At 37.2% G+C, this 15,915-nt stretch overlaps 2 protein-coding genes across 2 annotated transcripts in view; both read left to right on the top strand.

Annotated features, from left to right (window-relative positions):
- Window positions 1–372: 372 nt before the first annotated feature.
- rab36 (RAB36, member RAS oncogene family) lies at window positions 373–8,417 on the top strand. The gene is made up of 11 exons (XM_022209604.2): window positions 373–515; window positions 1,130–1,213; window positions 3,285–3,376; window positions 3,469–3,543; window positions 5,141–5,242; window positions 5,320–5,384; window positions 5,502–5,553; window positions 6,776–6,857; window positions 6,941–7,031; window positions 7,116–7,220; window positions 7,337–8,417. Exons 2-11 carry the CDS (start codon window positions 1,136–1,138, stop codon window positions 7,396–7,398), a joined length of 804 nt encoding a protein of 267 aa, XP_022065296.2. The 5' UTR covers window positions 373–515; window positions 1,130–1,135; the 3' UTR covers window positions 7,399–8,417.
- A 282-nt stretch (window positions 8,418–8,699) lies between these two features.
- The window catches only part of depdc5 (DEP domain containing 5, GATOR1 subcomplex subunit), a 35,901-nt gene continuing 28,685 nt past the window's right edge, over window positions 8,700–15,915 (top strand). Inside the window, 15 exon segments of the mRNA XM_051952915.1 lie at window positions 8,700–9,009; window positions 10,470–10,537; window positions 10,622–10,709; window positions 10,832–10,878; window positions 11,443–11,528; window positions 11,606–11,689; window positions 11,762–11,811; window positions 11,964–12,033; window positions 13,066–13,144; window positions 13,232–13,293; window positions 13,945–14,014; window positions 14,105–14,177; window positions 14,254–14,357; window positions 14,452–14,526; window positions 15,685–15,819. Coding sequence (XP_051808875.1) covers window positions 10,480–10,537; window positions 10,622–10,709; window positions 10,832–10,878; window positions 11,443–11,528; window positions 11,606–11,689; window positions 11,762–11,811; window positions 11,964–12,033; window positions 13,066–13,144; window positions 13,232–13,293; window positions 13,945–14,014; window positions 14,105–14,177; window positions 14,254–14,357; window positions 14,452–14,526; window positions 15,685–15,819 — 1,081 coding nt within the window. The 5' untranslated portion in view covers window positions 8,700–9,009; window positions 10,470–10,479.

Below are 15,915 nucleotides of genomic sequence, written 5' to 3'. Positions count from 1 at the left end.
ATCCAACAGGGGGCAATATAGCACTGTAATGCAAACTACAGGATGCCAAATAAACTGCAGCACTGGAGGGAGAGTGGCCAGGAGGGATGAGCATATGTTTCTGTAATGTAAGATTAAGTTTTGTTGGCCATGACATATAATAACATGTTGTCATTACTGCAGTTTGGCCCGGTTGTTGTCCTGCGTAAGTTCACTGTGCTGAAGACGTAGTAAGTATGTTTGTGTAATATCATGGAGTTAAATAAGTTTATAATAGTGAACAGTGAACATCCATGCTTTATTAACATATTAATCACGTTAGACTGTAAATAAACAGGGAATTTATGGGAACCTGTGTGTTCTTAACCACGTGTAATAAAAGGTTAATAGTCACGTAACCACTTCGATACATTGTGGTTGTCATGGAAACGAGCTCCCCATCAAACAGCGCGAGGGCTCGATTCCCAACTGCGGCGAGCCAAGCAACCAAAACCGGAAGAAAAAAACTGAGATTATTCGACGGTATTTGACCGGAGGTGAGTACAAGTCCTTCACGGTGTTACCGGTGACAGGCATAGTGTTAGCGGGTAGAGTTTTTAACCGAAAATAACCGACAAATGTGTAATATGGAGCAGTGGGGCAGGTCGTTTTAGCTGCATGGTGTTAGCGTAAACAGAATGTGACAAGACATCCGCTAAGGACCGTCAAAATAAAACAGCTATTAATAGTTTACAACTTAAGCTAATGTAGCTTTAGGTTATAAGGTAGGGAGAAACTGAGGAAAAACACAACGTATGTGGTGATAAATAGTATTCTTAGAATGAGCGTGTACTTTCACAGTTTTGATTCGACTCTTGTCCGTTTGCTTTTATTTTAAAGACAAACTCACCGTACTTCCGGTGTTATATTGGGTAACTTTACAATGCTGCAGTCGCAACTAGCATCTACTAAGACTGATATATACATGCTACACTACTATACAGATTAACTAAAGCTAAATATTTTTCTTTACCAGAATTTGGGGGACTTATAATTTAATCTAAATGCTAGTTTTGCTTCATAGAACGTATGACCTTTACAATAACACTGGCTCATTGAAAAGCTGCTTGGTATTAGATAAAACTAACTGCTGCTACACATTCCTCCACAGGTCATCATGCAGGACAACAGAAATGGGATGATGTCGTTCCCTCCACCGATCAGCAAAGATAGGATTATCTCAGATTTCCCCAAGGTAAATGATATTTTATTTGCATATATATACCCTAGTAGCAATAAGAAATCTGCTCCAGTTTGATCCAAGCCCTGGAAAATCCTTCCTCTTGTTGAAATGGTTTGAACACGGGGCTTTGAGGAAGTTTCATTCATAGGAAACCTGTGACTGACTCCCACCTAACTTTCTCTGATGCTTAAATCAGCATCAGATGACAGCACTCAGGGTAATTATAGGCAACCTCAGCCGACATATATCTCACCGTCTGAATCATCCCCATATAATGCATTTTAGCATTCATAGTTTGGATTAAATCCAGGTTTACTTTGGCTTCTGATGAGGTCAGTTTGCAGGTTGTTTCTTGTTTTCATTGCCACTTTCACTCCCTGTGTTTCAAATTAGAAGTTATACATACATTCAGTCTGAGAAGTTGCTTTAAAGCGTCTAGCAGGTCAAACTTATACTTGCATCCATTTATTGATTCACTGCATTCTTAATCTGGGTTTTGGGAACCAAAAGAGGATGCAGATGTAAGTCAGATGTTGCACAGAGTCCATTTTAACAGCTCAGTACTGTAAGATTTAACCAAGTTTATTCTAACCCAGTTAGAGTGTGTGTTTGCACGAGTAGACCTAAAAATATACTACATGAGAAACTGTATCAGGAAGAAATTGTCTTTGCATCGCCAGTAAAGTACATGTTGACTAATGATGCAATATTCCACACTGATCACCTTCAATATTAACATCACAGACAGGTTTTGATCATCCCTTTACAATGCAATGTTCTGCAGAGAAACCTTGGCTCCTGGAGTTTATGTGGATGTTGTTTTGACACGTACCACCGACCTAAACGTTGTTGTGGACTGAACCCAGCCTCCCATGGCAACGGGACTTTTTAACAGCAGCAGGACAATGAGCCCCGCTACACTGCAGAAACATCAGGAATGGCATGAATGCTGTGACTGATGAGTTTATACTTTATATAATAAGTTAAATGCAGAACATGATATGTGTTACATAACATCCTCACAGAAAATTTAAAAAATTAGCTTACATTATGGTCCCCAGTTGACCGTGAGAGAAATATCATGAAATTTGGTACAGATGTTCACAGTGTCCAGCAAGTAACCCTACTGATTTAAACCATCCTGTTGTTCTTATTTACAGACAACAAAGAAATATTGTTTCCTTGTATGAAAAAAATCCAAAAATTCAGCAAAAAAAAATCCCCAAATTTATAAAAATTTGCAAAATCTTTAGGATTTTATTTAAAAAAATCCCCAAATTTGTGGAAAAAGAAAAAAATTGTAAATACTTAAAAAAATGAATACAAAAATCATCTAAAAAAGATTTATTTAAGAACATTTGCAAAAAAAACTATGAAAAAAATACAGCAAAAAATCACCAAATTTATAAAAAATTTGCAAAATCTTGAGGAAGTGATTACATCGTTATCAGTAAAACTTCTAATATTTTTAAAGAACATTCACATAAAAATCCAGCGAAATTTGCTGGATTTTGGTTGATTTTTTAAAAAATATTTCTTTCTTTCCACCAAAAAATATTCAACAATTTCCCAAAAATATACACAATGTGGAAGTTTTCACTGTGAAACATTTTTTCCCCCATTTTCAAACTTTGAAATGGGTCAATTTTACCCGCAGGACGAGACGAGGGTTAAAGATCTGATGATTTTCCATCTAGAAGCATCACTAAACAGAAGCTTTTAGTCATTTTGTAAACTATCCTAACGTCTGATGCCACAAACGTTCGTACAAACCTTCATGGTTCCAGAGAATATATCATACAGACTGGTTATCTTGGGACTTTTCCTCTAGCGCCACCTTGAGTTTGACATTCGTGGTTTTAAAGAAAATGTCTCGACAGTAACCCAGATGGATTGCCATGAAACTTGACTTTCATATCATACCTTCATTGGGTCAAAATCTGAACTAAAATCACGACTGTGTCTACTCTAAGTAAACCTCACACATCTGCCAACACATATATGGACTTTTAGCCTTCTATAACAGGTGTTCAGTTGCTACGTGCAGAATAAATGTCAAGTGTGTTTTTCCTGTTTATGTCAGTGCTACACACCTGAGGCCTCCCTGCAGCTGAAGAGAGACTGGGACGCTGAGGTTAAAGCCGCCTGTAAGGACAGAGCTGCCAGACATCAGCCGTAAGCCTCCTGCTTTTAGTTGTGATTCTTAACCTTGCTTGAACGTCGCATTAAAAGGAACACTAATGGAAAACCTGCTGTCTTCTTTAAAGGTGGGACCGACAGAAAATGTCAAAAGTGGTGGTTGTTGGAGACCTTAATGTGGGGAAGACCTGCCTCATTAATAGGTATTTCCATAAACAGCCATGAGTCTGGATGTTGGTGGACTTCCTTTACAGAACAGTAATATGACTGCCAGGCATCCTGACGGCTAAAACAACTTTATTACAAATGTTATATAGACAGCACAGGCCAAAAGTATGGAAGCAAGGCCGATGCAGGTCAAACATTTGGTAGAAACTTCAAGCTTCTGTTCACAATGTCTTTCTTAAAAAGCTAAAAATACCAAAAAAACTGTATGACTTCTGTGGATTTGGGGAATTATTCACTGCATGATCAGACTATTTTCCTCAGTTTACCTTTATGTACACACTGATGTTACCAGACAATCACTGCAGAAATGTAAACAAAAGAAAAGCAAAGGCTTAGATTTAGAGGTAAGAAGATCTGCAAGAGTCACAGCTTCAGTGCAAAAGTAAAGAACAAATCACAGTTGACTTTATTCACTTCAGCTCTTGGGCTTTTGAGAGTTTGCAAAAAAAAAATCCCAATAAATCTCAGCTGTGTCCACATCTCCATAACTACCACAGAAATGTCTGGAAAGAAACAGCTGAGTAAAGAAACAAGATTACAGATACAAATACCTGATAATTACAGTAAAATGTATTCTGATGAATGACTTTTAATATATTATTCATGTTTATTTTGTTACAAAGTATACCAATGAAACTAGGATCTTTTTTTGAACAAATGTGATCTTTCTTCCAAACTTTTGGGCAGTAGTTTAACCCTCCTGTCGTCCTGTGGGTCAAAATTGACCCGTTTTAAATTTTGAAAATGTGGGAAAAAATATATTTTCATAGTGAAACTTCTGATGTCCACATTTTCAACATTTTTGGGAAATCTTTGAACATCTTTTGGTGGGAAAAAAGAAATGTTAAAAATGTTTTTTAAGAACATTCACAAAAAGATCAACCAAAATAAAGTGAATTTGGCTGAATTTTGGTTGATTTTTATGAGAATGTTCTTAAAAAATATATTACAAGTTTTACTGATATATATGGAATCACTGTAGATATTTTTAGGATTTTTTGGAAGATTTTTACTCATTTTTGAAAATATTTTCAAGAACTTTCTTGCTAAATTTGGGAGATTTTTCAAGGGAAACTTTTAAGGAATTATTGGAATTTTCTTCCTGAAGGTTTTTGCAAATTTTCAGAAATTTGGGGGATTTTTTTGCTAATTTTTGGGATTTTTTTCAGACAAGGAAACAATATTTTTTGGTGCCCGTAAATGAGGACAATAAGAGAATTTCGCTGAATTTTGATTGATTTTTATATTATATATATATATATATATATAAAATATTTGCAAGAATTTCCTTGCCAAATTTAAAAAAAAAATTAAATAAAACTTTTAAGGGAAACTTTTATGGAATTATTGGAATTTTCTTCCTGAAGGTTTTGCAAATTTTCATAAATTCGGTGATTTTTTTTTCTGAATTTTGGGATTTTTGTTCAGACAAGTAAATGAAAAAACAGGAGGGTTAAGAAAGTATGTAACGTGAGAATTTAACCTGTCCGTATGATCGTGGTGCTCGATTGAAACTACGATAAGAAATGTTTTCAAATCAAAAAATCGTTGCTTATTTTTTGCTGTTTTCAGATTCTGTAAAGACGTATTTGAAAGAGACTACAAAGCCACGATAGGAGTCGACTTTGAGATCGAGAGGTTCGAGATATCCGGAGTACCTTTCTCCCTCCAAATGTGAGTAGTTTGATTTGAAAGGAAGCGGTCCAACTCTGTGTTTTTGTCCGTTAATCAGGAACGGCTTTCTCTTCTAGCTGGGACACCGCTGGACAGGAAAAATTCAAGTGCATTGCTTCTGCGTACTACAGAGGGGCTCAGGGTAGGAGGTCGTTCTAATATGTCACTTTAAAAACATGGCTGCATGTCCCATCTGACCATTCTGCATTTTAACTTGTATGAGCTACTAATACAGAGATCTGTTGTTCATCTTTTTCAGTCATAGTCACAGTGTTTGACATGGCCGACATTAAGTCTCTAGATCACACACGGTACGTTTCTTTATTTGTGGGTTTGTTTATTCTACTGCTGTATAACATCTGCAGGACAAGCAGCAATAAATTTATGACCAGTTTATGCTACATAGCAGCATTCAGCTCTTTTTCTGGTCTGCTGCTTTACTCACATCCACATTCGCTGCGTTTATCAGACACCTCACGCTGCTTTTTCCAGCAGTGAAGCACTATGAAGCCATTGTCCATCCCTGCTCACTAAAAAACAGCAGGCGGACACAGTTTAGGACAAACTGCTGGAGCTTTTAGGGGCTAAATGGCAGCGTATTTACCTCAGGAGTCAGCGGAGACTAAATCAGCTAATAGGAGAATGAACATCGGATATCTATCACCAAATGAGTCAGATTTTTGCTGCGTATCTACTTTATCACTAAATAGATAACTGAAGAAGGCCAGTATAGTGGATAAATAGATTTAGTGTGATGAGAATGCAGTGAGTGGGAAAAAAACAAACAGAGTAAACATTGTGCTCCAGCCAGACAAGCCAATACTGGGTTATATAATTAAGAAATAGGTACTAGATTTATATTTTAATGTCTGAATCAATCAGTCTGTTACTAAATAATGTTGACTTTGAAGCCCTCTTACTGACTTTTTGAGCTTTCAGCTACATTTTACTGCAATGCCAATGAATGTTCATGTTCCTAAAAATTCCCCTTAAAAGTTTTGTTTTAAAAAATCCCCCAAATGTGGCAGGAAAATTCCTGTAAATATTTTCAAAAAAAGAGTAAAAATCTCCCAAAATAATCCTAAAAGTATCTAAAGTGATTACACATATATATCAGTAAAGCTTCTAATATTTTCTTTAAAAACATTCACAAAAAAAAAATCAAGAATATTTTTAACATTTCTTTTTTTCCACCAAAAAATGTTCAAAAAATTCCCAGAAATGTTGAAAATGTGGACATCAGAAGTTTCACAGTAAAAATATATATTTTTTTTCCACATTTTCAAACTTTAAAACGGGTCAGTTTGACCCGCAGGACGATACGAGGGTTAAAGATGTATTTGGGGAATCAAGGTAAAAATCGTCATTTTTAGAATTTGTTTGCAAACATTATTTTTGCGTGATCTGTGAATTTAAAAATCCAGAAAGCAATTTTGAATGGCATACTCATAGAAAAGTTAAACATTTAGTAGAGTACACTCATTATTATACTTTAGTTGTGATACATTTAGCAACATACGTTTGTTTCCACAGCCAGTGGTTGAAGGAGGCCATGAGAGAAAATGAGCCGGACTCCTGCTTCGTCTTCTTGGTTGGCACTAAGACTGACCTGCTGGTGAGGATCTTTGAATTCGATTCGTATTGTGCGGATGTTTTGTCCGTGCTCTTCTTCTGTTACTTACTGATCTTGTTCTTAAGCCGGCAGAAGAAAGACAGAGGACAGAAAAAGATGCCGTCAAGATTGCAGCAGAAATGCACGCAGAGTTTTGGGCTGTTTCGGCCAAAGCGGGTAAAACCAGGAGACCACTGCTTTATGGTACATTTGAAGTAAACAGAAACATCTCAAGAAGCTGCTTAATTTTCTAATTTTCAGGAGAGAACGTGCAGGGATTCTTCTTCAGGGTGGCAGGTTTGGCTTTTGAGAACTGCATGCTGAAGAACATGGAGAGCAGCGCCCCGGCTAGCATCGGTGGTTTCAGTAAGTAAAGGACGATGCTGATGGGAGAAATCTTGGGAGGATGAAAACGGCATTCTTACTGGTTTTAACAGACGACATCACAGCTCCCCTATCTGGGCTTCCCTTTGTCTTGCCAGAATCAGATTGTGCAAACCTGGAGGAGCCTGCACCACAGGAAGTGAAGAGAAGCTGCTGCTGAACCAGACGGAGGCTTCATCCTGACCTTCAGCTGCAGAATTCAGAAGTGATCGAGTTTTACTGGACGGAAACGTGCCTTAGGTGTCACTGGGTTTATTTAATCATCAAAACTGCCATGTATTCTGATGTTTGCAGAAGGTTCAACCAACCTTTGGACTGGATTTAATACATTTTGTTTTTCTAAGTCTTATGAGCTGTGATCAGTGTGTCATGTTGGACATCTCTGCAGTATTTCTAAAATATCAACTGCATCATGTCCATCATTTCAGAGGGACTCATTTGGGATCAGCCAATCATGCCTTTGCTAAAGGTTTTATGGGGATGCTTCAGATTTTCTTTGCTACTGTGATAGTGTTTGTTTCTTCTTACAGTATTGCTGTAAAATATGTCTCATCTTTCATCATTGATTGTACACAGATGGATTTATAAACAAAGGAAACCAAATATTTGTATTTACTACTGACTATATAAAAGTTTGAATAGGTTTATGTGTTAATGAACTATGAGCTACTAATGCAACACTTATGATGGCTAGCAGTGCTGAAACATTTGGGGGAAAATATCTAATTAAAATTTTTGCTAGAGATATTAGGATTTGGTTGTCAGTATAATTTTGTAAGGTCCTTGTAATAGATTTAAAGTGTGTGTGAATTATTACTCATGAAAAATGTGACTATGACAGAAGGAGGACGGCGAGAATTAGAAAAACCATTGGCAAGACCATTTAAGCTGTGCCTCAGATGCACTCCATGATGTATATCCTGATTTTGGTTTGAAATTGATTAATAATTCAACCCCAATGATCAGAATATTACATTGTCATTACTTAAAGTGATAATCAATGCAGTAACTGTTGATAGTAACATATGTATATTGATGAGAGCAGTATTTTTTAATCAGTAAAAATAAAGTAAGTTAAGTGTTCCATGTTCATAATATTTAAATAAGATAATGAGCTACAGATATTCAAAACTCACGTATCCCCATAGACTGTATAATAAAGATTATTATCATACAATCTATGTGTTTCCCTCATAGTCACTGAATGTACAACAAAGCTCCACTTAAACAAAGATGAACGAAATATAAATCTGCATCACTTTCTAGTTGTATGTCCTCCTGAAATATAATTCCTGCCATTAACTGACCAGTGTTTCTTTAAAATATATATATTCATTGTAGAGAAAGTATATTATATGTGCGTAGTTAAGGGGAGTTTTTAGATTTATTGACACATATCTACATTTTAACCGCCCGATAAAAGCGAAGCTGGAAACACTAGGAATTAAACCTCTCGCTCCGCTAAGAGACTCTTTGGGCAGCAGCGGACCAATCACAGCGAACGTGTCCATGTTTTGGAGGAAGTGTAACTTGTGCGAGCTAGTTAGCTAACCAACCGCTTTGTTTTTCGACCCAGAACAGAGCTTCTATTTTATTTTCGCCATGTGAACGTATCTTCAGTACGGGTGGTTATCGTAGCGTTGGAATAGGTGAATTTAGTTACTGAGTTAGCTGTAACTTGTCTCAAATTAGCCACATGCTAATCGAGCTAATGTAAACAGCACATAGCAGTTTGAGCCGCTCGAGTTTGAACTGCCAGGAGAGAGTTCAGGTACTACTCATTTATACTTCTGTTTTTATTATATGGTTAATGTGGTATCTATGTATGTCTTGAATGTGCGTGTTGTACTTCTTTGGATGTTTATAGAGAGAATGCTAATGACTTAACGGTACCTGTTTGGCTGTGGGCATCATGGGAAAAAGTCCTACATCAGTGTCAACAACTGTATTTCAGGGTCAATTAGTTTTGCCGAGCTCCAGAAGAAATAGTCTGAAAGTATGTCACAGAATTACAATGGTAGAGTATAAAAGAGAATTTAATAAATCACTGGATAATATATAAACTCTGATTTCCACTGTGTTTAATGTGAAGTACTTGCCCACTTGTTAAAATCTTGTGCAAGTAGTACACTAAAGGTAGTGTTATTACAGCAGTATGACCCTTGCAGCTCTGATTAGTGGTAGTACATCTCATTCTACTCCGTTGTTATTCAGTATCCAATACATGTACAATATTTCAGTCTCATGTGCAACACTTTAACCTTCCTGTCGTCCTTCAGGTCAAATGACCAGTTTTAAAGTTTGAAAATATGGGGGGAAAAATAAAATAATTCACAGTGAAAACTTATACATTTTCAATATTTTTGGGAAATTTTTTGAACATTTTTTTGGTGCAAAAAAAAGAAATACAAAAAAATGTTTCTTAAGAACATTCGGAAAAAAATCCACGTGAATGTTCTTCAAGAAAATGTTAGAAGTTTTACTGATGTATATGGAATCACTTATTTTTTAAGAGTTTTTATTCATTTTTTAAAAATGTTTACATTTTTTGTTTTTTTTATTTTTTCAATTTTTATTTCTTGCCAAATTTGGAGATTTTTTTGCAAAATAAAACTTTTAAGTGAAACTTTTAAGAAATTATTGGAATTTTCTTCCTGAAGATTTTGCAAATTTTTATAAATTTGGGGAATTTTTTGCTGAGTTTTTGTATTTTTTTCAGACAAATGAACAGTTTTTTTGGTGCCCATAAATAAAGACAAGAGGGTTAATACCCATGTGCAGTGCTGTAAATTAAATTGTTCTAATTTATTAATTTTAGAGTTTCTCAGATTTAGATTTCTATATTTACTCTCTTACTGTCTTGTTGTTGCTGAGTACCGTAGCTACATTTACCACGTAAAACTCCTTGTGTGTGCAAACTCACTTGGCGATGAAGGCTTTCTGCTTCAGCTGTGTTCATGCTTACCTTTAGTTAGCCGCTCTTCTTTCTGCGTCTGCTTTCACCTTTTGTTAAGTCGAAAAATAACCCATAAATCCAGAAGTCAGAAAGTTGTGGTGTTCATAGGTCGTTTCAGTTTAGTTTCCGACCTGTATTTTCAATATAATATGGAAATAATGCAAATATTGAAAGGCATAGAATGTCTTTGAATATCACTTTAGGCATGGCGACCCACATAAGGCTCGTTTGCAACTTTCAGAAAAGGTTGATAAACTGATTATTTTGTTCTTCAGCTGGTTCATCATGAAGATCAATAAGTCATACAAACTCGTGCTGCACAAGAAAGGTTTTGGAGGAAGCGGTAAGCAGACGTAATTCCTGTTTCTCTTGTGACAGGCTTTATGTTTGTTGAGTTGCTTTTAAAATGGACTCTTCCTTTAAACAGATGATGAGTTGGTTGTCAACCCAAAAGTTTTCCCTCAAGTCGGTCTGAGGGACATAATTGAGATCGCACATCCCACAGATGAATACAGGTGAGCTTCACATGACGTCACTGCGCTAGATGCTTTCTGTCCACTTTAACTGATGTGTTTCCGTTCACATATTATTCCTCTAATGAGCCATAATCTAACGTTTTCTCCTTTGAAATTCCCAGTCCGCTCCTGCTGCAGGTGAAGAGCTTAAAGGAGGATCTGCAGAAAGGTAAATGAATTATTCAGGAATCTCGTTTGGCTGGGTTGGATTAAACATGATTTATTTGCACATCACAGCAAAGAGCTGCTTGTTGCTGCGACAGTCAACAGAAAGGATGAAATACTGCAGAAAGAGTACAAACCTGGAACAATTACTCAATTTACTGATTAGCAGATTTGAAGCTTTTGATTAACACGACCTTATTCCTGGTTTTCTTCTCTTTTCTTTCTTCTTCTTTTGTGATATAAACCCTGGGCTTCAGAAATGTGGAATATTGACTAAATTTTCTTATTGAACTGAGAAAATGATTGGCATTAAAATCATAATGAAATGTCACAGATCTCAGAATAATGAGTCTTTGTGATGCCAGTAATGTTCTTCAGTCTGCGGTAGAGGTGAAGGCTAACTTAGTGGTAATGTTTTAGAAAATGTTTAGTGGTTTTACTGCATTTAATTAGGATTAAATAATAAATATCACCTTCTATAATATTGAGTATACATTGACAAATATGCATGAACTGTAAATGTTCATGCAAAGGTTTCCTGATACTTTTTCATCACGTTCTTCCCCAGATTCGATCAGCGTGGACCAGACTGTAGCTCAGGCCTTCAAGCTTCGTGCCTACCAGGATGTCATCGTTAACATCGTCGACCCGAAGGTACGTTCCCTCTGAGAACTCTGCGGCTCCTCCACGAAGAAACAGAATCTCTGAGAGGTTTTTAATTTCCTTCACAGGACGTGACGCTGGACCTGGTGGAGCTGACGTTCAAGGACCAGTACATCGGCAGAGGAGACATGTGGAGGCTGAAGAAGAGTCTGGTGGGTGAATGTTTTGCTCGAGTGTTTTACTGCATGCGACTGAGAATTTAACTCTCGTTTTCTGCATTTCAGGTGAGCACATGCGCTTATGTGACCCAGAAGGTGGAGTTTGCAGGAATCAGGTACATTTCATTTACAGAAAGGTTCTGACAGGGAAGAAAAGGTTAAGAAAAGGGAGGAAAACAGACGTTTGTTGTGCTGAACTTGATACGTCTTTGTTTACGACCATGTGACATAATTTTTGCATGTTTATGATGATTTTTTTCCTCTCCAGAGCTCAGGCCAGTGAGCTCTGGGTGAAGGGAGAGAAAGTGACCTGTGGGTACATCAGTGAAGACACCAGAGTGAGTAGTTTGCCAAGAAACAGCTTTTATTTTGAAGGGTAATGATTTGTTCATAAAACAAAACAAAAAAAGAGCAAAGTTTTTATAGAATTCTACTTCCATTGAGTCAGAAAATTATCAAAACTTATGATCTTAGCTTATCATTAGCTCCAGACCTTCATAAACATCTTAACCCTCCTGTTGTCCTCATTTGGAGGCACCAAAAAATATTGTTTCCTTCTCTGAAAATCTTTTTTAAAAAATTACCCAAATTTCTGAAAGTCTTCAGGAAGAAAATTCCAATAATTTCTTACTAAAAATCTTTTTAAAAAATCCTAAAAATATCTAAAGGGATTTCATATATATCAGTAAAACTTCTGATATTTTCTTTAAGAACATTTACACAAAAAATCAACCAAAATCCAGCGAAATTCGCTGGATTTTGGTTGATTTTTGTGTGTGAATGTTCTTAAGAAACATTTATAACATTTCTTTTTTTCTGCCAAAAAATGCTAAAAAATTTCCTGAAAATGTGGACATCAGAAGTTTCTCTGTGAAAATATATTTTCTCCACATTTTCAAACTTTAAATTGGGTCAGTTTTGACCCACAGGACGACACGAGGGTTAAAAGTTTGGTTTCTACTAGTAGAACGGTATCTACATAATTCCAATATTATCATTATGTTATTGCTTTATCATTAGTTTTCATGTTTTCAGCTATTAATTGAAAGGACTTTGCCATCACAACTTGTCGTAGCTCATGGAGACGTCTTACTGGTTTTCCCCGAACAGCAAACTCAAAATTATTGAGTCAAATTGATGTAAACAGAGAAAAGATGTAAATTCTCACCTCTGATCTGTCAATATTTCTTTTTTTTAATAAACAAATAGCAAATGTGTTGTGATTAATTTATTAAACCTTTAAGTAATCAAAGGTTGAATTTATTCTTAAAGAAATTAATTAACAAGTTTCTCATCATGTCGTCATTGTTGTATTTGGTTTCGTTGGAGTCATTTGTTTCTTTAAAACGTTGTCTGATCCTGTTACTCAGGTGGTGTTCAGATCCACGTCTGCCATGGTTTACATCTTTATCCAGATGAGCTGTGAGATGTGGGACTTTGACATCTACGGTTAGCCGCTTATAGAAGCTTGTTTTTGGCATAATTGTGTTTCCCGTAGAGTTAAATTTGTTCATTTGTTTTTATGTTTGCTTTCAGGTGATCTCTACTTTGAGAAGGCTGTGAACGGTTTCCTGTCTGACCTCTTTGCCAAGTGGAAGGTTTGTGTCTTTTCCCTGATTTGCCTGCTTTGTAAGTTATAACCAGGGCTGTCCCGAATACTGGTTTCTGGCGTCCGAATATTCGCTTGTGGCGGCTTGTGGTGGAGACGGCCCGAATATTCGGATCCGTTCGTCTGGTTTCCCGGGTCCAAATTTTGTCTTCGTTTTGTCTTCAGTTAAACTGAAGAATTCCCAAACAGCGGAGGTCTTCAGCATCTTGTCTTGTGTTTATGCAACGAAGTGAAGCGTGACGTCAGAGTCAGCAGCAACCTGGCCATTCGGGTGGTGGTAAGAAACACGAATGGAGGAGCCGAGATGAGCCGAACACGACGGGATGAGCCGAAGTGGGCCGAAGCCGAAGGGAAGAGATGAGCTCCCAATATTTCGTCTGGGGGAGGAGGGGGATCACATAGATACAACGGGATGAGCCGATATGAGCCGATGTGGGCCAAAGGCAGAGGGAAGACAGTAACGCCGCATATTCTTTCCGCCCGGTAACGTCCGACGGGGGGGTGGGCGAAATATTCGGATACCAAAATTAATATCCGGATACCGCCGTAGCGAACGAATATTCGGATATTCGGGTCCAGCCCTAGTTATAACGTCACTTTTTTCAGACTTAAACATAAGTAACGTTTCATGTTAAAACAGGAGAAGAACTGCAGTCATGAGGTGACAGTCGTGCTTTTCTCACGTACGTTCTACAGCGCAAAAACTCTCGGTGAGTCTGTTTTCTTTATCGTCACAATGACACATTAATACTGCTGCAATGCTAGAAAGAACACAAATTGTGCATTATCGTTCTCCTCAGAGGAATTTCCAGAGATTTTGAGAGGATGCATCAGACAGGATCACGAAGGACGCTTCTATGAAGACTTCTACAGGTAAACATGCTAACATGCTAGGAGCTCAGGGGAACGACAGACTGGATGATGTCAGCTTTTGATTGTTTGTGATCAGAGTCGTGGCTCAGAACGAGAGGCGGGACGAGTGGACGTCACTCCTGGTCACGATAAAGAAGCTGTTCATCCAGTATCCTGTTCTGGTGCGGCTGAAGGAAGCAGGTAGTGAAGAGCTTTCGCTTTTCACGGGCTAACGGACGTCTGGATCGGGCTGCTTTATGAACTAAAACCTTGTGTTCTCTTCTTTTCGTGTCAGATGGTTTTCCTGTGGGTTTTAACTCCACTGCTGCTCAGGGAAACTATCTGGAGGCCATTAACCTGTCCTTCAATGGTAAGCAGTGGGGTATTCCCGTTATTATTCCCTGGTATCGATTATAGCTGACAAAAAGATCAACAGCTGGTACTTGGAAAAATTATAATCTTAGTTTTGAAATATAGAGCAAGAAAAGCACTCAGAAAGCGCAGTATTGCTCAATGGTTATGGCTCATTCTGTATGACATCAACCAATTTTAAGAAAACTTCCCACCTGACCCTCTCAGATTTTGCTAAATTTTTACATACATTTAGTACATTATATATGACGGGAACAGTTCAACATTAAACATAGAAGGGTTTATAGAAGCAAGTTGTGCTTGGTGTCAAAATTTAGGGAAATTCCTGTAATTTCACATGATGGCTTTTATTTTTTGATACCACCTATCCCACATGCTGATATTGACTTTGAATCCGAAGGTTGGACAGATATTTTTGATTTTTAGCTGTTCATATTTCATGCATTACATACCATAGCACTTTCATTTTACACAGATCCAACCCTTAGATAGCCAAATTATACCACATAAAATCTCTAATGGATATGATGATTAGTTTTTGTGTAATGGGTGGCCAAACGTAGCAGTTTAGAAGTTCGTGATGGATAAAATCGCAACTTTGTCATTCTCTGTAACGTGCAATTGTAAATATAAAGTAAATATTTTCACATTTCTGAGGACTATAGGTCACTGTGAAATGATTCTGAAAATGTCAGATCTCTATCTTTTGTTGTTCAGAAGTTTATAGAAGTCTGAAAATGGTCAAAAATTTCAAGTCTTAATTTTGACCGCAATAATAGGGTGCCCCCTAACTACTTCGAATGGCCGTAACTTTGAAACTAATGACAATAAAGCATTCAAATTTTGGATTTTCCCATCATGTATAATGTACTAAATGTATGTAAAAACTTAGCAAAATCTGAGAGGGTCAGGGGGGGACCACTGGTTGAAATGATATGGAATGACCCTTATATGATTTCTGACGGATGAAATCTTTAATAAAAAAGACCTTGCGCTGAGCACAGGCATGTGTTATGTATGTGTACCTTATGTACAGATTTTCGCTTGTCAAATTGTGAATCTCTTCTTTAGCATCAAAGGCTCGTAAGACCAACAATCTTTCACTGTTTTCTAACTTTTAAAGAGTGAAAACTAACAGTCAGTGTGTCTCTTTCAGTGTTCGACAAGCACTACATCAACCGTAACTTCGACCGCACCGGCCAGATGTCGGTGGTCATCACACCCGGCGTCGGAGTGTTCGAAGTCGACCGTCTGCTCATGATTCTCACCAAACAGAGAATGATTGACAACGGTGAGTGTGACGATGCAAACACAAGCTTCTAATTAACAGGAAGTTACAAGTTCATTGCAGGAAGTTGATGTTTTTGACTCACGTTTGTCCCTCTTT

The sequence above is a fragment of the Acanthochromis polyacanthus genome, chromosome 9, assembly GCF_021347895.1.
Source record: "Acanthochromis polyacanthus isolate Apoly-LR-REF ecotype Palm Island chromosome 9, KAUST_Apoly_ChrSc, whole genome shotgun sequence".
Lineage (NCBI taxonomy): Eukaryota > Metazoa > Chordata > Actinopteri > Pomacentridae > Acanthochromis > Acanthochromis polyacanthus.
The sequence above is the reverse complement of the archived record's forward strand: the minus strand, read 5'-3'. Positions and strand labels throughout refer to the sequence as shown.